Source organism: Argopecten irradians, chromosome 7 (genome assembly GCF_041381155.1).
Source record: "Argopecten irradians isolate NY chromosome 7, Ai_NY, whole genome shotgun sequence".
NCBI classification, from domain to species: Eukaryota; Metazoa; Mollusca; class Bivalvia; order Pectinida; family Pectinidae; genus Argopecten; species Argopecten irradians.
In genome coordinates, this window is record NC_091140.1 from 23,833,831 (window position 1) to 23,858,620 (window position 24,790).

The window sequence follows — 24,790 nt, forward strand, 5'->3', positions numbered from 1 at the left end:
CAAACAACGTTAATCAAAGCAATTACTAAAAACTAGAAAATTACAAATATAAATGAAATAAATGATTAATTATCAAATATAAACTAGATTTTTTTTTCGAAAAGCCTACAGCTAAAATGAGCGCCTTGACTTACACTACTGAATATACAGATGTGTTTTGAAATTGAATGGCGAAAAACAATTACAATCAAACTTTTATATTCATGAAGGAACAATAATAATTGTACTTTTATTATCCGATCGGATATCTCTTTAAAAATAACATATGCAAGGCTACAAAGATAGGGGCCGAAGGTGTCGCTCTGACCCACGAGTGAAGATTATTGGCGCCGAGTTAATTTGTTATCTTCTTATTTGCCATGGATGCGTTATGCGGAACAACTCGGTATGAAGTTCGACAACGTGATATGTTTATGATGCTAGTATATATTGTTGAAATTGACTTTCCACATGCTTCATTTCAGAGAACGAAGTTGCATTCCTTGTTGACATTGGTTATTAAAGCATTGCAAAGACCATGAAATATTGTGTTATCAACTTGGTCACACATATACAGTTGAATTTATGTCAGCGAGAATAATTGTCTTCTACTGAATTGTATCTACCCTTAATGCTAAATCGAATTAAATCTTATATTAAATAATCAATTACATGTATTTCAAGAGAGAGCATTCAGTAGAGGCCAGACCGAATTCCGAACCCGGGACCTCCGAGCTCTAGTCGGACGTTTCACTTTCCCTAATGTCTTCGAATACGACAACCAATTCCACCACCGTAATCTCCTGTTTTAATAGACGCTAATTCTGTAACAGGAAAGGATAAAATGTTACGGTCATACCTGGGCTTCAAATCATCGCCCGAGCCACTTGCCCACCAATTAACGACCCTGTCCAATGCCGCTACAATTATAACCAAGTATTATCTGAGAATGGTCATTGCACGTTTTTTAACAACGTTTTAAATATCAAATGGTATATCTTTATATACTAATTTTATAGAATTTATTATCTCAGTATTTTATTAAGATAAAAATTCTATTAAATAAGCATTTTGTTGATCAAGATGGTAGATGACATGGGTGTTTAATTGCGAGAGAAAACAAAAGAAGAACGTTGAATCACCACGTGTTTGAACAGGTCACATCATATTCTTTCACCTCGTCTCGTTTGTACATTAAGGTATAGTGTATGTGAGCCTGTCGATAGTTGGTCCTATTTGACTCATTGCTACTCGCAGTAAATGCCTGGACAACGAGATTTGTATATATATTTCAAAGAAAAGCTTTGTTTATTCTTTAATTGTATGTAAGAAGACAGACTGCAAGACCACAAACTATGTCGGTTATATTTGACAATTATGAAAATTGATTTTAGTCTCTTTCGTATTAGCAACGCAGTGAGCGCTGAGAGTAGTTCATCGGATAGCTTTTAACAAGTTCCAGTAGGCCACAGTTCTATCAATGATCCGAAGAGTGAGACGAGAATGTTTTGCTTTTCCAGTGGAGCTACAACTAGGGCCGTTTTCGTGGTAATCAGGCTCTTGTTTATACATTTGAGTAATGTATTAGGAAATCAGATGGAAATACAGTTACCCGGACGACTGGACGGGTCAGTTTATATGACAATGGATTCGATTGGTCCGATTCAGTGCGGAAAACAGTGTGTGGTGAGAACAAAGTGTCTGTCCGTCAACTATCAGCGACACTCTCTGATCTGTCAATTCAACACTAACAGCGATAAAACCAGTCTTATACAGGATCTTACCTGGATTTATCTCGACAAAACCGACTTATCACAGGTAAAGTTAGCAACCGATTTAAACTTTTGAATTAAAATGCATTTAGGTTATGATGTCATTCAATAGAGTGAAATTTAGCATGCGATCTTACTGCTAACGCGTAAATTGTCAAAAAATGCGCGAAAGGTATGTTACACTGGGATCGTATGTCTTTCACCAAATAAAGCAGGTACTCCCAACATTTGTTTGGAATTACATAAACATTAAGTCCTTTTTCACTGAAAAACAAATAGCGGCTGTGGATATAAACACAAAAATTAAACAAACTTCTGTACAATAGGGACTCTCAAAATGAAAAGAATGTTTATTAAGAAAAGTTATTCAACCACTGTATTAGGGGCAAACACACAAATTTGCGGGGGAAAACCAAAAGTCATTAGTCTTAAAAATATTCTTACTATGTTCAGATTACATAACAATCCACTAAACATTTTGATATACATTAATACTAAGGTATAAGGTGAATGGAAATTTAAAAAAAAAAACATATACACAGTGAATCAATGTAAGCTCAGTTTTCTTTAATAACAACACTGAGCGATTAATTATTAAATAGCTAGCACATACAACATTCAGATAAATCCATTGTTTTCAGAAAGTATTGTGACAGAGACTTTAATACAACAATAACGTTTTGGCTATTTACACAAGCCTATTTTTCATTCCGTCCTTTTAGTTAGTGATTCTAGTCCTAAACAAATAAGATATTTTACGTATTTATATGATTCATATTTTGTTTTTCTATAACCCTAAAATAAAAAACATCAAAGATATATAGAACTAGTATCTACATACTGTAGACACTATCATGGTAGTTGATACGTAAAAACACCCTTCGTCCAACGACAGGGCAGTTTTCTGTCGAACTGGTTCCGGTTGTTCAAAGGATGCTTATCTTAATCACATGATTAATGAAATTTTCATTTCTAATTTGCTGTAAAAAAATGTGATAATATCTTTACTAAAATCAACAAAATTGTAAAAGTCGTATTACCAGAAATTACTTTATCTTCATTTGAATCTTGTTAAACTGTGATAAGCTTAATCACCTGAGCCCTGGTATACACTGAATAGATCTGTTTACCAGTTCCATACGGTCAATGTTACTGAAACAGTCATATACCTTAATCTATGTACTTTAACAAAGAAAAAGTAAACAATTAAAAACTTGATTAAGAATCAGAACATAAGGACAGTAAGCATGAAAGCATGGGGGTCCTATGATCAAGGGTGGGATCCGTCGAACATAATCATGGTCAAATCATGTCAAGATATAATAACATGAAAATACAGATACAAGACATCAATTTATACTAATATATTACCTGGTGCAAATACAATATGTCACAATTATAGTATTAAATATCAATATTTAACAAACTATATGATGTAAAGTTACGTTGGCACATTGTACATAATTGTGTTATATAATATCATCTAAAATCCAGTACCATTATAAGTCAAAAATGTATTTGGAAACAATAAGATAACAATGGGCACAAATTCATTACTCGTGTTGTAATATTGTAAGAGAAAATGTACAATATTTTCAACATTTATGATAACATATAACATAAAATGGCATAATATTTTAATAATTTCAATATTAAAGTAATTATCACTCATAACATAATTAGACTGTCAGTGGATGACAAGTAACAGTTACAAAGTATCACAGTTCAATTCAAAATATTATGAAAGCGTCACAGTAATATGATTTTACAAAAGACCGAATGAAGGCTTACATTTCTGGTAGCCCGGTCAATCGTGGTTAGATCCTAGCTTCATCAACATAATTCTTCCTTGAAGTGAGGTATCGATTGTGACGTCATTACATGTAAGCAACACTAACTTACTTTTCCCTAAAAAATATATTATGTTATAATTAGTATCTAATCGCATTTCATTTAATTTACAGCTATATGAAAATCGCACGTGCTCAGGGGAATGTCCTCCAAACAGAATGTGTATAACATTGTCAAGTCACCAAATTACGTGTGTTCTCACAGGTAAGGTACAAGTGATAAACAAGATTAGAATTAGCAGTCTGCATGCATCACAAATGCTTTAACGTCATTGCATTGCCTTGATGGCAGTAGGTCAATTAGAAAAAATGTCATATCACCAAAAATGGATATTATCAAAATAATCCAATATCAATATCATTAATGATTCGATTTTCTTGTTACAGTTTGAAGACCTATCAAACACTTAATAGCATAAGCCAACTTCATGTTAGTGAAATATCGATAATAATGCATAATTTGGTAGTTCCTTATCAACAATATCAAGCTAACTTACCTGGTAGAATGAAAATACACTTCTAATCATATATTTAATTATTTATTTTGGCTGTACCTGCGGCAATTACACTTGAACATAATGTCTTTTTTTAACAATGTTTTTGTATTCTTTTTTAAAAACACTGTGACTGATACAATAATATCATTATCAACAGAATGCATTGACCCCCCGAGTGTTCCATATGCCACTGTAAGTCAGAAGAATGTTGGCATTTCCCAAGATTCGGTTTACACGTGCAACACCAACTATTACAGAACAGGACAGGGTGATGGGAAACTCACGTGTTTGGCTGACGGAACATTCACTGATATCGACTTTGTCTGTGAACTTAAACGTATGTATACAATATTAATATATCTAATCTGTAAATGTAATCACATATATGTATTGCTGCAGAATCAATAGCAATGAAGTTAGTCCCAGACATGTCATTACCTTGATAAATATAACTAAGAGAACAAAACAAAACATGTACATAAATTATATGCATGTGTTTCCTCAATGAAAGCAAATGGTTTTAATCATACTTTCTTTTTAAGCATGCACGACCCCCGGAGGTGTTCCTAACGCTGACCTTACGACCTACCAGTTACCTGTAGGTGAACAAGCTATTTACACCTGTCACTATGGGTATTACCTTACAAGCGAACCTGCTAGTATAACCTGTCTGCTAGGAGGTACCTGGTCTTCGCCTCAATTCTCTTGTAACGAAATACGTAAGTTATTAAGTTATTTTAATGTTAAAATCCTACGGTGCCATAGCAATTACTATATAAAGATTTCCCTGAAACTGTATATTTACTAACTGAATGTTTTTAATGCTGACATTTATATCCAAACTTTTCTGCAGCTATATTTCATTGTTTGATTTTCTAGTTTTTTCACACAAATGTACGTTTTCTTTGTTCGTCTTGACACAAATCTTATATTCAACACAAATTTTATATCTGATTTTGATTTCTTTTTAGAAACAATCATCTGTTACTATATTACTCAGATTTTTTGACAACCTGTTTTTTTCAAGCTTGTTCCGTTCCGTCTGCTGTGAGCCACTCAAGTGTGACGTCTGGCTATGGTACCAGTGTGGGATCGATGGCAACTTACACCTGTAACTATGGTTACTCCATGTCTGGAACGAACACGCGCACGTGTCAACTTGGTGGTTCGTGGTCAGGTGTCTCCTTTTCATGTAACGAAATACGTAAGTCTTAATAAATCTTCTTTCCAATGACGACAAATCACATGTCACATGTATGACATAATAAGAATAATTCAAACTCAAAATTGAGGAAACATCCAATTTCTGTGACGTTTTGGTGAAGTTGCAATCATGTGATAAAAGTCAAAAAAGTATATGTATGTTTGACAATCATAAGACATATCTGAATTTGTATCTACAAAATGTACCAACATCTCTTTCACTCTTATGATATTGATTTCTCAATTACAAAAAGAACGCATTAGTAATTGGTTTGGTTATATTGTTAAACGTCTCATTAAGTTACTGTTATCTGAGACAGTCCTTCCTTGTGGTTCACAAAACTCATATACTTCGGCACTTATGAAGGCATCGTTTACCCCTGATCAAAATTCTGTCTTAGTTTTATACAGTTTCATTTATTTTTGTCTATTTCATGAGTTTTGATGTGTTTTCACTGCCTTTATCAATCAGATCATAGTTCATTAATTAGATGTTTCATGATGCTTGATTTTCTTCCTTTCAGCATGCCCTTCTTCCCCGCCAAGCGTGTCCCATGGTTCCGTCACTAGCATCAATACCCATGTAGGGGGTCGGGCTTACTATGACTGTGATTTCGGATACGGAACCTCTCAAGATAAATCTGTGGTATGTCAGCTTGGAGGCCATTGGTCGGGTGTAGCGTTTGAATGCAAATTGCTTGGCTTATTCGGATGAATGACGCTAATACCAAAAAAAAACCACTACTAGTTAACGAGGAATTTACATCTTATCTATGCCGGTTCATTACCCATTGTTTACTCTTTATCTTGAGAACAAGGAATATGTCCAGGAAAGGAATATAATGGTTATGAATAATGAACGAATCTTTGATGGAAAATACCCCTTGATGAATCAGTTATATGTGTAATTGTCTGTAAACACGCAATGACCTTTTCATTCCAATGATGCGAGATAAATTTATATAAATCTGACTCAGTATGCTGTAATGGAAGTCAACGATTAATACACTTGTACTTGTGTCTGTGTGTTCCGACAGCTTATTTAACGTTCCGCTTTGTGATATTTTGAAAAATCACCTTTTCATACATTTGCATTGATTCAGTTTGCTGTGTCTCAAACAAAATGTGTTGTGACACCATACAAATATAAACATTTACTATGTTATGGTCAGCTTATCCGTGTTATACAAGATACACACGCTTAGTCAAAGGTTATGTTGACAATCAAGAGAAACTATTTCTTTGTTTCAGTGCTTGGTATTTTAATGGTCAATCAATAGTGAATGATCGTCAAATATGAAAGATTTTTTATGAAGGTTATTTTTCGATATGTGAGCAAAGTTTTGGGATCTACATTTTCACTATGTAATCTTAATCGCAGTTGGCATTCATTAGTCATTGAACTGCCGTACACTTATTATGACGTCATTATTATTGTGACATCACAATTGCCGTGCAAGTGATTACGGAAGATGGCTGTTTAAAGGTCTGTTTTGTCGTTCATGATAATGATTTCTTTATCCATTATAGATGCAAAATCTCTTGAAATTTCATCATAATGTTGTTCTCAAGTGTAAATATAAGTATTGAACTGCATTCAAGTGGCATTTATGTTCCTATATTCGGCAAATGAATGCATTTCAAAGCTTAAATGAACAACATTATATTCTTTTATCTCGGGCGTTCGACGTAATAAGTATTATATTCTGAAAAGAAGAAATGTCCCTTCAAAACTAAAACATCAGCAATGTATGGTCAAGTGTCCTAAGTTCGTCAGGGACCTGTTTTCGTTATGTTTACAATTTTGCTTATATCTTATGAACTATCTCGTCATTCCATAAAGAGTGTTGTCTGCCAAAGCAGATTTAATATAGGAAGATTTTTCCTGCTAAAAGGGAGTGTGTGCTATAACCAAGTGATTTTATAAAAACGATGTAGCAATATACCCCAAAACGAAGGTATTTTCTGAATTCCATTTTAAATTAAACTTTTAAGCCCTACCTTCAGCGTTTGACTGTCTATGGACACTGATCAGCAGTGAATCATGTGATTTATAGACCTGATTTTGGGTTATTATAAATTATTTCGGCGATTCAACTTACCCGAAATTTTTGGTGCGGTACTGTTGAAAACATAACATTTTTCTATGTTAACAGATGTGTTCGCCACTTTCCATGACCAATATGTTTTCAAAATTAAAGTCGATGTAACAAGAAATTTTTAGCTTAAACACGATTTCACAAGTGCCTGCTGCTCAACATTTACTAAGAATGACCTCAATTTCCGTAATACGCCAAACAGCCCCCCTGAAGAAAATAGGTCCCTGTGTCGGCCATCATCCAGCGACCGGCGGATAAAAATAACGAATTGATAGAGAACTTGTTGTACAAGTAAGACAAAATATTATTTATTTGTGTTGATAAAATTGGTACATTTTATTTCTGGCTGTTTTTTTGATATCCGAGAGGATTTGATTACCCTGACTAATATTGGTCCTTCAAGGGTATTTGATATTGTTTATATAATCATAAGTCATCAATATTACCATATTATTCCATACGTTGTATATATTATATATGTAGTTCTTATCACAATATAATGTGAACCCCGTGAATACACTACGAAACATCTGCATAACTTGTTTAACTTCGATGAAACTCCAGATTAAGGTATGTGTCGTTTTAAAATCACATGTACATATTGTGTATTAGCTCATTTGTGAAATATAATAAATATTTCAATTTTAGTTTTGTTTTGAATAAAATGTGCAAAGAACTGCTAGAGACATTAGGAAAATACAACACTCATTTCCGTTTATCCAAGGTTCTAGCGCATATACATATATACATTATTGATTTTAAAACATATTTAGCTTTTGAAATATTTACTCCTAATGTTTATGCTTGACAGCGTTCATTAAGACTATTTTTCTTCAATGAACATGAATGATTCAGCGTAAATGTAGCCTGTCTTTACACTATGGATTTTTTTGAATAGGTTGTTTGTTATTTTTTTGGGTTTTTTTTTTTCAATGATGATATTTTTCAAACTAGGATTCGCCTGTACAATATTAGCTTGTTTTTACCGTAACATGATATACCATCATTGTCATACGTCTGGTTTTCATGCATTATTAAATGGCTCGATGTCGTTTATCATTTGTATAGTAATGCAGGACATCGCGAAAGTCCTAGCCGTTATCTTACAAATATATCAAAGAAAAATGAGCATACTGGATAATCGATTTGGAATATGTTTTTCATTTGATGTAGAGTATCACTTTGTATAAGGTGTAAGAATATCATGACAAGAAGGGATCTAAATCAACATTGATGTCGCAACGCACCTGCCACGAAGATGCTCGACACTGATGGAAACAGATGTATTTAAGAATTAAGAAAGAAAAATGCGGAGAGCCTTTTATGTTTATTTGATAGTGACATTTTTGTAAAACACGCATTGTTTTGTGTCATAATCCAATAAAAAGTCATTCAATTATGATTCTTCATTTTTTATTGGAAGTTTTATTTTACAACTAAGAAAATATTGTCCAAAGAGATGCGCAGAGCATGTTCGTGAATTATTTGATTGTTTTCAACTATTTGGCTACTATTTAATGACAATAAAGATGATGCTTTTGTTGTATTGATTAAACGTCCTAACAACAGCCATTGTTATTAAAGTACATGGCATGTTTAGGAGGTGAATTAAAGTCGGAGTACCTTGAAATACCACCGCCCAGCGGTCAGGATGTGGGAACCGCCCACATGGGATTCGAACTGGCGACGCAGCGGTAAAGGGCTTATGACAATATTGGGACATTTTAAAAATGCTACTCCGCATGCGAATTTTAATTTGTATTGAATAAAAACAGGAACAGAGAGTATTTTTCTTCAGTAACAAAAGTTACTTGATTTACACTATTACCATCGCTTCATTCTTATTTTACTTCTATATAAAGGTATTTAAAATAATAAATGACACTATGCCCTATATGAAATGAGGTAGTGGTTGCGCAAACAGCAAAAGCAAAACAAATTACTTTATATGTATTTTTGTTAATTTAGCATGTATATACACGATTAAACATCGATTATTGTTCAAATGATAGATATTATTTATGCTCTGTCAGAGGTGGACCATCATTAATCACCCGGCCACCGCATTGGTAATGCATGTCATAATATCTTGATATTTCCGCGTAAGGACGTAGGAATTCGTTTCTTAAATCAGATATATAGAATATAGCAAATATTGATAACATTTCTTTGATGTATAATGAGGATATTTACTTTATGTCTACAACAACTCTTTTTTGTGTAAAAATATTGAACGGCTGACGTTTTTGTCAATAAATCATTTAGCTACCAGTCAAAGAAGAAATTAATAATAGTTTCTTCATATAATTTTGAAAAAAAGCTCGATAAGTATTGAACAATTAACTATGATTGACACCTTTACGATATCATGATGAGATGTAGTTTTGCGAAGGTCGAGATCGGTCGACAGATATAGGATGATTAGCAATGTACAATGTACAATCTTTAGTTATTGATTCGGTCCCTTCCGAATGCAATGTGCGAGAATGAAGTTTAGATTATATCATGATTTATATGGATATGACAATCGACTTTGTTTGCTTACATAAACCTGTATCATAATTATACACCAAATAGCCGGTTAATATCGCGATTTTGTGGGACATTGCTTTAATTGCGAAAATATGATTAACAAGATCTTTAATAATTGTACTCTTATATCTCAATCGCGAATTAAAAAAAAAACACTGAAATTTCCTCGAGTCAAAATCGTGAAAAATTTCGACTAGGGTAAAACTTTAGGTCTAGTACACCATAGTAAAACTTATTTCAAAGTATATGAGAGTTTGATTTAATTAAATTCCATACTGTAGTATTGTTATTAAACCCAACAATTCATTCTGCTAATGTGCTTTTGGTTTTTTTTATATATTTGATATATGTCATGCTGAATTATTAAATATGATGTTCTACAAATTGTTATTTCATTTTTCTAATTATATTTGGTCACATTTTATGTCATTTTTCCAATTATATTTGGTCACACTTTATTTCATTTTTTTTTTTCTAATTATATTTGGTCACATTTCATTTCATTTTTCCAATTATATTTGGTCGCACTTTATTTCATTTTTTTTTCTAATTATATTTGCTAGTACGAATCTTAATATTCAAATAATCACCACAGTCATATCCGATTAGTCGTTACCCAAATAACCTATAAGTTCGCCATTACTGGTAATAAGGTGGCCTTTGGTCGATAGACCAGATTATTCCGCCTAGACTAAGCTGCACATTGATTTAGGAAACCATTAGAGACAATTCAAGACATAACGACTAATCAATATTCATGGAAGCAATGGGACTACCATGTGCAGATCAACACTAGATTATCTACTGAACGGAAACTGAAACACTTCAGACGGAATTGGCGTCAGTATTAAAAGATTTTCTTCAAAATAGTGTATTAATAATTTGTAGTTTTGTTTACTTATTCATTATCTCATACAGTAAAACATGTTTATACCGAACATACTTACAACGAATTCATAGTGATAACTTGGTGATTTTCATTCCCTAACAAGGATCATATCAGATGTCTGTAATAACGAATCATAATTTTAACGAAGTGATTTCGTTGATCACCAGAGGTTAAGTATAACCGTGTGTTATATTGTACTAAACTTATCAATCAAAAAGTTTTCAAAGCTTGTCGAACAACAGACTAGCTTTGCACAAATGTTTTCTGGAAAAGAAAATAGGACTGCAGTATCTAGATTTTCTGTTAAATGTTTTAATTGCTGTTGAAAATTTTGTTTTTATTTAATCCTTTGGAATGAAGTATGGTAGTTACCTTATGCCCCATCAATAATGTGATGATGGTGGAGTAGTAAACACGGCGGTAGATAATTACGATGAAGATGCTTACTGTAAATGTGGAAATTTACACGAGTGGAAAATGTTCTCTTTTTACGCGAAGGACTTGTTATCGCGAAAAACATCCGCGGGCGTACTATTTGGTGTATTTATGAAACTATGTAACAAAATGTCAACAAGTGTATTCATCGTGAAGACAATAACATCGTGAAATGTCGCAGAATTAAAAACTCACGCAATACATCATGATGATGTCACAACTATTAGTTAGTGTGAATGAGTCTTTTTCTACAATGTTTTGTAATATATATATAAGAAATAATAAAACTTCTAAAAATAGATTGGACGATTATGTACATTTACGAGTAATTGTGATAATTCTGTCAACGATACATATTCAACCCTGTCTATAAAGACCATCCAAGGGACAGAGAGAAAATAGTCTTAATAACCAATCTGTTTTATACAATGGTTGCATCGTGTTGAAATAAACATTTGGGACCCCTGAAAAGTGGTCCTCATAAGTAGGTGATCTTAATACAGGGGTGTTCACTAAGAAAGATTTTTATACAATTAATCTTTGGAACCATGGTAAAACCCTGAATAATCCAAGTTACCCAAGTGATTTAACCGAAATGTATAGTAATAGTTTTGGAACAACAATTTTAAATCTTCGTTTCGCCTCAAAAGAGTTCGAGCTAACAAGATTCAATAAGGTATTTTCTTTCATATCTACGGGTGCAATACTGGCTGGTCTAGGGCAATACACTCATGCTGCCTGAAGCTGTATTGCATGGCTACCCATGCAATAAAGCCTCGTGACGTCACGGCGTCAACAATATGTCTAATTCCTCCGTCAAATTTTTAAAAAAAATCACAAACTTGACCAATTTTACTTTAAAGGATGCAAACAACGGAATTTTTGTTGAAAATATCACGTAATGAAAAATTGACTTTCAGCCGTGGATTTCTTCGATTTTATTTCAAAATGGCGGGATATTATAGTTGTAAAATTGCAATAAAACGTCGAGGTATGAAAGAAAAATACTCTTTCATAAGTGGATATGAAGGATAGGGATATTCTACCCTCAGGATCACAAAAAGTTGCAAAACCCTCGGCAAGCCTTGGGTTTTACTACATTTTTTGACCCTCAGGTAGAATATCCTTATCCTTCATATCACATATGAAAGAGTCTTTTATTATTTATCCCTGACTGTGGGATGGAGTCATTATATCAATAGCATGTTTACTATAAATGATCTGCCATACTAAATCATGTTTGTCATTCAATACGTCGAGTTCGAGATACCAAAACGACGACTGTAAAGTACGATTTACAGCTGATGAGTTCCGCCTTCCGGTGATTGTGACGTCATGTTCAGGCGTGACTTCTGAGACTAATCGGCGGTAAATCGTACTTTGTCGTTTTGGTATTTCGAAACCCCCGTATTAGAAAATATTTATCAACATTCCAGAACATGATTGAATGTGGAAATTGCTTTAAAACGGGAAATGTGTTCGTTTAGCAGGAAAACAATCCTGAAATACATCCCTCGATCTTTAGCAGAAACCCTTAGGATATTTTTTCATTATGCCGCGGCTATTAACTACAGCTACACATCCCTCTATCAGTTCGCAGTATCATTAGGGGGCATTATTACCGTCTTATCGCTGACGTATGTGATGGTCAGTGTGATAGTAAATGGTACAAACAACTGACAAACTGGCCTTGTATTCACCGAATTTCTGAAGCATCCGACATCAGTCGTACCTGACACGTGTAAGTATACATTATGTCTTGTGTATCATCGATTTAGTATTTTAATTGTTTGCTTTTAAATAATTGAAAACGTGTATAGTTCGATAGTAATATTTGTTCACACTTCTTTCGATTCAGATTACAATTATGGAAGCGTATTATTATCTACATCTCTTCTTGTGCTACCATGTCATTTTCTTTTGGAAATGATATATAATGACGTTGTTCTTATTCAGACTGGTATTTACTTTAAAAGTGTAATTCTTAAACATATTTTCGTTTGAATTCTAACGCATAACGAGATATTTAAACATGCGCATACATAGATGTATCATACAGTATGAAAAGGAACCGGTCTGTAACACTTTTTGTACTAAATTGTAATAAAAAAAAAATGTTGATATGATTAAGCAGTTGTGTTAGAATAAATAAGAACATGGTTTGCAATTTAATTTTTATGTCATCATTCGATAAACTAATTAAATCAAGAATGCCAGCCTCCAAGTAAAGTCAACAGGGCTTTGCGCCAGGTGAATCAATGTGAAGGTATATCGTATCCCAAGCCATCTCTGAGTAACATTTCTGCTAAAGCCTCATAAAAACAGTAAACGTGGAAATGGTCGCGAGGGGAGATAAACGGTAATTATGTAACTTTTTATTTGTGTATTTACGAAGTTACTGGGTTACTTTGTCGTAAAAAAACAACATTAAAATATCGTGAATAGCGTATATCTACGTTCATATCAGTAGTTGAAATCAATCAAGTAATGCTATAAATACAGTGTATATGCCAATTGGTAATATTTAAGTAAAAACCTAAAAAAAATAGAAAGATCGAGATTTAGGGAATTCATGTTTTTTAGTGAGATAAGAAGATACCGATAATTTTATACAGAAAAACTAAACTTTTTTGACAGTCTATTTAGTGTGTGCATTACGACCTTCTGTGAGTTAATCGGTTAACATACGTGTAAGGAATTAAATTATTTCATTTCTTTGAACCTTACGGTTCATCAGGAAAGGTGTATGATTATATGCAGTGCAAAGTGCAACAAAATTTAATTTACAATGTATGGAACACATAGATACATCCAACTCGTACATGACCGCTACGCTAGTGTAGAGGGTGTTTCTACTTTTTTTTCTCGTATTAGCAAATATATGTGCCTTTGACACCAGTAAATAGCTATGGTAAAGGTTAGCGATTAAAACAGCTCCTCTAATGTTAACTTAATTAAATCAGATTTAGTAAATTGTTCATTATGTATTGTTTTGTTTTATTATTGGAAAGTTTGTCACGATGTTTTGGCATTTCAAATTTATTCAATATGAACCATGATGCATTTTATCACCTAATTCAAACCAAGTTGAGACGGTTACTTTAATTCGCTGATTTTGATTCATGACATAAGATTGTCTATTTTATGACGTCAAAATTAAGGCATATTAAATATTTTGCTTCTATTACGCTAGTCAGGCAAATTAATATAATTACTTTCAACTTTCAGTTGAATAATATAGCACCGTGATGTAGAATAGGGGATAGTCATAGTCCGCTAATGACATGCTGTATATATACTGTATACTGAAGAGTCGGTTATTTTCGCGGGTCCAATTTGCGCGATTTGAAATTAAAACAAGAAATAAGTGGATTCAAATTTTCGCAATCAGGCCATAAAGGTATATTTATTTATTTTTTTTCAAATTTAGCGGATCAAAAACCGCAAAGTAACCGACCAGTATTTAGGTAGACCATTTTTATGATAGTTTTGGAAAGTGAGGTCGCTAGTTTGTAAAATAACGATAGAAATTTCGCTATATTGCGCTATTTTGAACTAAATTGATCAACAGATACTGAAAAGCGTAACATGGACTAAGTACTGATTTGCGAGAATAACAAAAGATGTGGAATACTTTAACTGTGTTTATAAATGAGATTAGCAAGGGTGTTCATTTATATTTACATTTCACTTACATAGCAGATTATTGGAGGCCATTGCTAATCTATATAACTGGACTGTTTTCAGACAATGATGGACTACCCAGTGAGAGCGATCGGTCTGTTGACTATCTGTGTAATAGACACCAGTCTTGGCGGGGGACAGACCAAGTGAGTACTCAGTCAATACACTATTCGATATCGATGTCGATTTCATCAACATACCATACTCTCAATGAGCTGGTCATGGTTCTTACTGTTGATTTAGTAATAAGAGTAAATGTTTAAAAGAATGACAAAAAATATTTACGATATCCTCATTCAGTTAATTAAAATGTCGTTCAACAATTAAACTAGAACGAATATACGTACCTGGTCTATTATGTTCTCTAAAAATGACACAATTATCTGTCTAGCTATCCTTTAAGCTACAATATCGCAGCTGCTATAACACTTTCGATTTTAAGAAAATAATATTGTTGTTATTATCTTTGTTTTACTAACAATTTCTAATTAAGGTGTTGTAATATGAAGAACTGTAAAATTTTTGTACTCAATTGCCTAACTTCTAACTTCTTCGGAGATCCATGGTGTTTGCACATGCTACGCTACACCTCGATCTAACGTAGACCTCCGATGATCATTGTTAAAGGCAATTACTAAATACCTATATAATACAATGTACCAGATAAATGTACCTCAATGTAAACATTAATCATGACAACAATAGCATCCAATTATCTTTCAATTACTGAATATTTGTTCCGGTTTACTGTTTGGTATTTACGCCAACAACTTTTTAAAGCCTTTGAATGCGTATTGACAGAATGCGACATGTGGGTTTTGGAAACCAAATAAAGTGTTTTACGAGATTTTGGATAAATCCTTGGAATAAAGCATATGCAACATGAAAAGGTGGGAGTTATCTCCCCTAGCACATCTTCTTATCACACACCAGTGTTATCAAAATAGGAAACATCATACCATAGTATATAATACAACTAATAGTATAATCTGGGCCCAGTTTTTCAAAAGGTGATTAAAGATTAGGCTAATCACAGTGTAACGACAATGGTCAAATAAAATGAGTAATTTCTTATTAACAGTAACTTTACAAAATTTTATAAGATTACAAAGAACTCCATTTTTACCAGAAAAATGCGGATGCGAAGAAACGAATAATCACAGGTTAAGGAGCAAATTGGATGGTCAATAATTCTGTGATTTAGCTTCTGAACAACCGGACCTGTTTTTTTGTATTTTGTTGCTATCTTGATATACATTAACGTAACAATAGATGATTTGCATACGATTGCATCATATATTTTTGAAACAATTGATAAACATCATTCATATGTTTTAATATGGCACACATAAACGACATTTTATCTATTTCGAAATTTTACATTCTACTATACATCAGAAGGTGTTCCATGAAGTATACTCTTTTGAACTAACATTGCGAAATAGTTGCCATATCTTCAGTATTCTTGTCCTCCTGAGTTAGTCCATCATTTAAAGTTGAAAATGAACATGTTATTACACCATTATAATGTACAATCATTAAAAGCGACCTTTGTATTTCAGATGGGAAAAGCTAAACAACATTTTAGATGAAAACGATTTTTCTACGCCGCCATGGAGAGCAAAACGTAATACTTTGTATTTTCTGTCATTCTAATCCTATACTTTTTTAACAATAGAAATCTCTATTGTTAAGTGTCCAGGGGCGTAGGAAGCGGGGGGGGGGGGGGGCCCCCCCCCCCCCCCCCCCCCCCCCCCCCCTCCATTTTCACCGAGTGAAATTTTCTAAAAATGCAAATTTGAAAGAAAAAATGAAAAATGTTCCTACTGCACATTTTTGTACTTCATTTTAGAAAATTTTCCGCTGCGCGGCGCGTTTCCTAACAATTCAATACACCGGAACTAGACTAAAAATGTCCATTAAGGGATTATACTATTTCAAAAAATGCTTCATAACAGAATAATTTGTTTAGATGTCTTGGCAAGACAATCAAATCATTATTATTTTGAGTTACACAACAATGTGCCGATGGTGTGGACCCGGTATGTTAAGATCGAGCTGGGTTGCATAATCGTATGACGACACTCACAATTATCATTTCTAAATGCAGGTAACTTTAAATCGAAAAGTTGTTGTGTTAAGAATGCTTTAAAATCATCAAAATACAAAATCGTAATATTTTACTCAGGGGCAGACCCCCGTACCCCACAAAACCAAAATCTCAACAAAATGCATCGTAAAACTCATCTCAGTCCTTCTAGATCGTACATTTTTTTCCCGGGGGAAACCCCCGGATCCCCAAACCACCAAAATCTCGCGCCTTCGGCACTCGAAAAAACATCAAAATGCATTGTAAAACTCTTCTCAGTCATTCTAAATCGTAATGTTTTTCCAGGGGATACCCCAGACCTCCAAAACTCGCACGCTAATTTGCGTATTCAGTAATTTAGCGACGCGACTGTCTATAGATGTGTACAAGGATTATATGTAATGATATATGTAAAAAAGTATATCAAGTATCTCCTGTGGGTGCGGGGCGCTCGGGAGGGGAGGGGGGTTACGAAATATTGAGGACCTTTGCCCTACCTTCCCATTACGTTTTATCTTCCTACGCCACTGGTGTCTGTCATTCAGAACATAAAAACATAATAGTATTGATTTTTGTATCAGTTTCATCTCTTGTCTTCTTGTTTTGTCAGAGCCATAACACCACTGACATACCTTACACTAGATTAGATTAGTGAAACTCATACTTCAATGATATGATTTAAACAAATCCTCTTTGTTCAAACCCATGAATATACTGGAATCATCTATGTAAAAAAACATTGTAATCTTGACTTAAAATTCAGAGATATGTCTTACCTTACTTCTACATAATATTAGTTTTTAAACTATTTATGCTTGAAAAACAATTTTTATAAGATCGGTCGTTTTTATTGTCTTACTCATCTATGATACGGTTATTTATGAAATTATTTCTATAAAATGCCCCGTGTACATAAAACACATTTATACATTTTAGGTAATATTAGTAATTCATCTTTTTGAAATGATAGGTGGAAAGTCTACAGTAACCATGGAGATATTCTTCTCTCAGATACGGAGAACAGAAGTAAATGTAAGTATGCACCAATACTGTTTAATGACAATCTAAATAAAATTAGACTTTCCGATCCACTGATGCTCTACGATACGCTCTAATACATCCCGGAGCGTAGATCATCGCAGTGGAGCGAAATTACAAGTCTAATATTTAGATTGGTTTACGTGTACGCTCTCGTCGAAAAACAGAATAAAACGAAACAAACGCTTTCCGTCGCCAAAGCCCGTACAATTCTTCCCATGTCTTCCATTTTGCCCAATTTTATCTTCACTGTTTTACTGTATTCTTTTTTTTTATGTGGAAAGCAAAACGAAAAAAAAAATGTTTGTTACATTTTAATGTTGATATTCATCAAGAGGTTTTTTTTCATTTTCATTTCATGTTCATTCATTTCAATCATTACTACTGTTACCTTTTCAAGAAAGTGGAGTTCATGTTCAATCTGTACCAAACTTGGTCGGATACTAGGCTGTCGTTTGATTCCAAGAGTTCAAATGATATCGTAGAAATCAGTAGAAGACACTGGGATAAAGTATGGCAGCCAGACCTGTATCCTGATAGTGATTTATCATCTAACAGGCCAGACGTCTCCAAAGTCAACAAACTCATGTGGGTTCTCCCTAATGGTACAGTAACACTGGGATTGAGGTAAGCACAGCAAATTACCAAGAGATTATATGTCATTTGATAAAATCAATCTGGTACCAAGAATTTACATTTAAATAGGTTCTAGAGATTGTGGTAATATGTCGGGACATTTTAATGATGAGCAAGGTCGGATAGTAACAAACTATGTCTTTACTGTGTTCACTTTTAAAAGTTGAAGGTGAGATAAGCTAAGCCAAATAAGTACAATACGCATGTCTGCATGTAAATTAAAGCAGATATACATTTGTATAAGTTAAACCAGGTATACTGAGCCTACCCTTAACATGGTCAGTTACATAGCAGATGAAGTTTGACTAGATGCAATGAGCTGAAGGTAAACTGAGTAAGTTGTATATAGGAAAGGAAAAGATGATAAATACTGCATTTTTGATTTTTTTTTCAGATGGACGACCGAGTTTTCCTGTAGACTTCAGACAGTCCAGTTTCCTGTAGGAAAATTAAATTGCAAAATAAAATTTCGCACGTGTAAGTAAAACGCTCATGCTGAGATAATTTAAGAACTGTTTTGTACATCCTAAGTCATTTATTATATTATCAAAATTTCAAATCTATGGTCATGATAGATTCTATACATAAAGGATATTTCATTTTATATGAAAATACAAAATAATTTTATTTGCGCGCATGCCTTTCAGACTAACTTTGGAATTGAGAGAGGACAATATAACATTAGAAATTATTTTAGAAAATGTTTTGTGTCTTTCATATTATACACTATGCTTCCTTTATATTATAGAGACAAGTGGGAGAACAACAAATTCTGATTGTTGTCATAACTTCCGGTAATATAAAACAATACTTGCAAAAGAGTGTACAGTGGACCCTCGATAATCCGGACACCTTCGTTCCCAGTCTAAACCGTCCGGATTACGAGTTTTCCGGACTGCCGAATTCCGTGCTCTTAGTCAATTAAATTGTCACGTACGAGTTACTCCCCTTGACCTTGTAATCGATGACAGGCTTTTATGTGATATACGTGTATTATAATCAATACTTCGTTTGCTATGTTTTATAGGTATTTATATATCATTACGTTAAGAATAATAAATAAACGTATTTCTTTTTCAAAATACGAAACCTAAAGCCATAGATAATTGTATGCTATGTATGCATATAGCTACGTATCCAACTCTTGATCTGTCGTATGGCAAATTGCCTAACCAAAGATCAATGTCATCTACGTTCTTGGCATAAAAAACTATGATAACAATAGTTGTGAACACTTTAGGATCTCATATAATTGTTATTTTGGATAATGTGTGTTTTAATGACAATCTCTACAAGTCTTTGCTTTCTGACTTACAGACGTATGTAACAACCACGCGCCCGTTCACGTCTAACTTCGTGCACAATGTCACACACTTTATGGCATGTGCCGGGTGCCGTAGCCTTTATATCTTATACCACAGGCGATGAATTAGAATAGATTTACATACATTTAAAATTCTTATTAATTTTGTAAGTATTATCTCACTTTATTGTATCTGATACTCATATCGATATATTCTGCATGCGAAACATGTAAGGTATCTACAGCATACGTACCCGTACCCGAGCTCAAACTTCATGTTTAAAAAGCGTGTGGCTAAAAATATATAATTGCGTATCTCAATCAACACTGAAGTTTGATCTCCTATAGAAAACCAATGAACCGTTACATGACTGCATGTACCCGTGTGGAAGGTGTTCAGGTAAACGCCCGTGGCTATGACCTGGCAGCCGTCGTTATGACAACACACTCAGTGTCAAATGATAGTGTGTATTGTACACATGACTGAGATGGCCTTGGATTTTCTCGGCACGTGGCGACAACAAATTGTCCGGATTATTGCGGGAATTTATTAACGAAAATTACGTTCCGTTCCCAAAATGGAGTTCCGGATTCGGAATACGAATTTCCGGACTAGTGAGTATAAATAACGTTACGGAAATCCGTTCCCTGACATTTCCGTCCGGATTGTGAGTTTTCCGGACTATCGGCGTCCGGATTATCGCGGGTCCACTGTAATCTGTTGCTTTCAGTCTCTTATAGAAACGAAATCCTCAAACTACAATGGAAAAAGAAGAATGCTATTCACTTTGCTCCTTCCTCGTTTGAAAACGACTTAAAGATAGCGAAATACAGAGGGAAAAGCTGTACGCAAGACAAGGTGTCACGTGAGTATAAAATTAGCCAATGTTTGGTTCATTTCACATCTCTTTTTTGATCGTCGGACATTGCTCTAGTCCCGACAATGAGTAGTTGGTGATATACACCCTCTTCGTCTTATTGCAAAATTTTTATTCGTAAAACATTCTAAATTCGACTAAATATATGGTTTATAGTCAAAAGTATTATCATACATACACTTTCCTTTTCTTCATTTAAAGTGGTTCGAACATCATGCGCGGAGGTAGGGCTGACCCTGAAAATGGACTATTCCTCGAGTCTATTACGTCTTTATCTCCCAAGTGTCTTTGTGGTGATCATGGCTTGGCTATCATTCTGGGTCCGCAGGGATTATGTCGCGGCCAGGACGTCCCTAACTACTCTATGTGTCGTTTCCATGATCACGGAGAAGATGGGCGTCAACTTCCTGATGCCTGAAGCAGTTGGTGTCATGGCAGTGGAGGTTTGGATGTTCGTCTGTCTGTCTTTCGTCTGTAGTGCACTCTTCGAGTTCATCTGTGTACATACACTGACAGAATTGGAGAGAAAATCGAAAGTAAGCGGAAATTCGAATGTTACTAAAGCTGATGCACCTAGTGATGAAGAGGTCCCGCATTTTAATGTGAGTATTATTTTCTGTGTTGTGTATGTCTTCATCCAATCGTTTGAATTAGGTCGAATGAGGGTCAAGTTACAATACCATTTTATCAAATTCTGTAAAATTATTATCGTCATTCATTTTGTTAGCAGTCGGCGGATCTCGCGAAAATGTCTATCCACTGTTAAGTCTGTATTCACATTATCACGTATAAATCTCGCTACAAAATTGTGTTCAGAAGAAAAGTGCACATTTAAAAGCAGCCGCGCTTATTAAAGTTTGTCTATAATATGATATGAAAATAGATCGTGTTCGTTAACTTGACTTGAGATATCAGTCATTCATTTTCTATACAAAGGCACGCATGAATCACCAAACACAAATTATCAGTTTAGTAATTTCTTTCCACAGAAAACAACCAATGCCAGTGTTTCGGTGGTTCGTACGCCCTTGAGACGTTGTGGTACCTTCCTCAAATCTGGTCAGCTGGAAACATGTGCTAAAATCATCTATGCGATAGGCTTTGTCAGTTTTCAAATAACGTACTGGGCTTATTTTCTTCTATTTAATTGACCGAAGAATAGGTACTGTGATAAACCAAAAAGTAATATGCTAGAATATGTCAATATCCAAATTGGGTATTGTCTTTTTATTTACTGGCTCATAAAAATGTGTTGTGCAATATTTTATTTTATTTCTGTTGTTAATTGTTGAGAATATTTGGTTTTTATGTGTATTATTGCAAGATAAATGGAATTAGATTGTTTTTTGTTTGTTGCAAATGAAATAATGTAAAATATTACATCAGTAAACGACATAGAAAAGTTCTACGTACCATTATATGATATGTTCAAAACGAGAAAATGACAAGATACAACAATGCTATAATATGCTAGAATATGTCAATATCCAAATTGGGTATTGTCTTTTTATTTACTGGCTCATAAAAATGTGTTGTGCAATATTTTATTTTATTTCTGTTGTTAATTGTTGAGAATATTTGGTTTTTATGTGTATTATTGCAAGATAAATGGAATTAGATTGTTTTTTGTTTGTTGCAAATGAAATAATGTAAAATATTACATCAGTAAACGACATAGAAAAGTTCTACGTACCATTATATGATATGTTCAAAACGAGAAAATGACAAGATACAACAATGCTATACTACGAATGCCTAGAAGTACATGTACTTAATGGAGCGAAGATTTTTTCTATTTTGAAAGCGTATAGTATGGTCTTTCTCGTAAGCTAAATATTGAATAATGAGGAAACCGCATCAAAACCTTGTTAACAGTAAGTAATGATGAACTAGTTGAACTGTTGTAATGTTTATACAACTGTGATTAAAATATTTCAAAGTATTAAGTAATTTAAGTTGTGCTTTGTTTAATTTAATGTTTTGAACATGTTCAATAGTGATACACGGATATCATTTTTTTTTTTAACTTTATTTTTTACTTCAGATTATAAATAATTTTTTCGTGGAGAAATACCAACCCAGAAACATGATTAAAATGGCAAGTAAATATACTAAACACGTCATACTACACAGATGTTCTTATTGGGAGGTGATCACAAGAAATCCGTGATAACAAGTGATAGAAGTTGTTGTTGTCTGATAATGATAGTTCCACCTAGAGATTAAATCAATTCGATTTTGTAGTATAGATTATGCTTTAAGAGATGAACTTGGCCGATATAAGGATTACGCGTGATTTACGTCAATAATAAGTGTTGTGATTCTTAAATACCTGATTTTGGATATGTAAATCTCGATGATTTGTGGTAGATTTAAGGACTAGGGAGATGGTTAGTAAGATTTTCTCAGATAATAGATTATCTTCCCAAAATTTTAAAACTTGAGTATAGAATCAGAAATGTCGAGATATCGCGGAGCCAATGAATGTATGTATGTATGTATGTATGTATGTATTCCTCGTTAATTTTTCGGAGCACCCTCATATATGACGGTACAACGAAGACAGATACACTCCTCAAGGGATTACTGGGTTTAGTGTAAATGGCATCCAACAACCAACTCTACTAACACAAACTAACTACAATTTATATATACAAACATGCACATGCAACTATACACAGAGAACAATTAATTTAACTATTACCATATACACCCAGCCCCCCCCCCCCCCCCCCCAAGAATGCACTGACACCTTTCATGGCAATTTCTAGTTATTATAATATTATATAATACTGGCGAGTCTAGCGGTTTATTTGTTTGTGGAATATTGGATGCGAAGCACTGTTAGAGGTAGCTTACTTTTTGTGTAAAAAAATATACATGTATTCATATATAGGTGAAAACAAAATAGCAAAAGTAACCCAAGAAAACACGAAACCTAAGTGAGCTATTTCCATAATTCTGAATACATGTACATCAAATGGATTTCTCTCTCTGGTAAATACATAAAACTTTTTTTTTTCAATCCCTATATAGCTGTTACATTTTTGGAGCATGTCACAGCAAACATACAACAAAAGATGCTCTTAGAACAAAAACTCCGCCAATATACCCCAATCATATACTGACAAGAGGGAGTGAGGCAATGGTACAAAGGGAGGCAAACTATGACGAGTAAGGTAAATTTGGTGGTGTTTTGGATCAGTGCTGCTTAATAAATGTTTTGAAAGCAAAAGTGGTATCTATGAATGCACCAGATACTGTATTCATATTTTAAAAGTACAATACTTTTGACAAGAATAAACTAAATAAATTGACAAAATATGCTTACTTTAAAGTTGTAGTGTATTTCTATATGTTTCATATTAAGTCTGTTTATCATAGTTTATTTACAAGGACATATTATGGTAATAGTAACGCCGTTTCCTGTTACATAACTAAGTAAAATATTGGTTGTATTATCTACTTCAAATAAAGCTTATCTTCCAAAATTATCTTTTCATATGTACTTATATGTCCATCATTTAGAATTTACAATTTTAAAAGCATCGTTCGTCAATATCTCTGTTTGATATGCACCGCTATCTCGCTGACACAACCTGTGAGATTGAACTTCAGTATGTGCGCAGTTATTACTATACTGTATTTAGAAACGCGAGGTATTCCTTACACTACATGCATGGGAGCATGTAATACATTTGATGAAATGTTGTATTTTAATTACTCTATAAAGCACGGAAGATGATGTCATACAGAACGTGCAAAGATCCCGTATATATAGCTTAATTTTATCCCTAGAGTTAGGTACAAAATTTCACGCCGGAAAGATTGCGGATATCCCTGTGCGGGGTTAGAGACAATAACATCTTATAAAGCTAAGATAAATGCTCTCCACTAATCAGTGTC

The 24,790-nt window shown here is 33.8% G+C and overlaps 2 protein-coding genes across 3 annotated transcripts in view; both read left to right on the forward strand.

Annotated features, from left to right (window-relative positions):
* The window catches only part of LOC138327911 (complement decay-accelerating factor-like), a 35,410-nt gene extending 26,209 nt beyond the window's left edge, over nucleotides 1–9,201 (forward strand). For both annotated transcript variants that reach the window (XM_069274364.1, XM_069274365.1), the window contains 6 exons: nucleotides 664–1,797; nucleotides 3,716–3,806; nucleotides 4,256–4,435; nucleotides 4,641–4,817; nucleotides 5,126–5,302; nucleotides 5,826–9,201. In XM_069274364.1, coding sequence (XP_069130465.1) covers nucleotides 1,483–1,797; nucleotides 3,716–3,806; nucleotides 4,256–4,435; nucleotides 4,641–4,817; nucleotides 5,126–5,302; nucleotides 5,826–6,016 — 1,131 coding nt within the window. In that variant the 5' untranslated portion in view covers nucleotides 664–1,482 and the 3' untranslated portion in view covers nucleotides 6,017–9,201. The remainder of the gene's footprint in view (nucleotides 1–663; nucleotides 1,798–3,715; nucleotides 3,807–4,255; nucleotides 4,436–4,640; nucleotides 4,818–5,125; nucleotides 5,303–5,825) is intronic.
* Nucleotides 9,202–12,762: 3,561 nt separating this feature from the next.
* On the forward strand, nucleotides 12,763–22,834 carry LOC138327913 (glycine receptor subunit alpha-2-like). Its single transcript, XM_069274367.1, has 9 exons — nucleotides 12,763–12,997; nucleotides 15,004–15,086; nucleotides 16,503–16,567; nucleotides 18,000–18,061; nucleotides 18,468–18,694; nucleotides 19,098–19,180; nucleotides 20,738–20,872; nucleotides 21,086–21,486; nucleotides 21,874–22,834. The coding sequence occupies exons 2-9, from the start codon at nucleotides 15,007–15,009 to the stop codon at nucleotides 22,033–22,035; spliced, it is 1,215 nt and encodes a 404-aa protein (XP_069130468.1). The 5' UTR covers nucleotides 12,763–12,997; nucleotides 15,004–15,006; the 3' UTR covers nucleotides 22,036–22,834.
* Nucleotides 22,835–24,790: the final 1,956 nt, after the last annotated feature.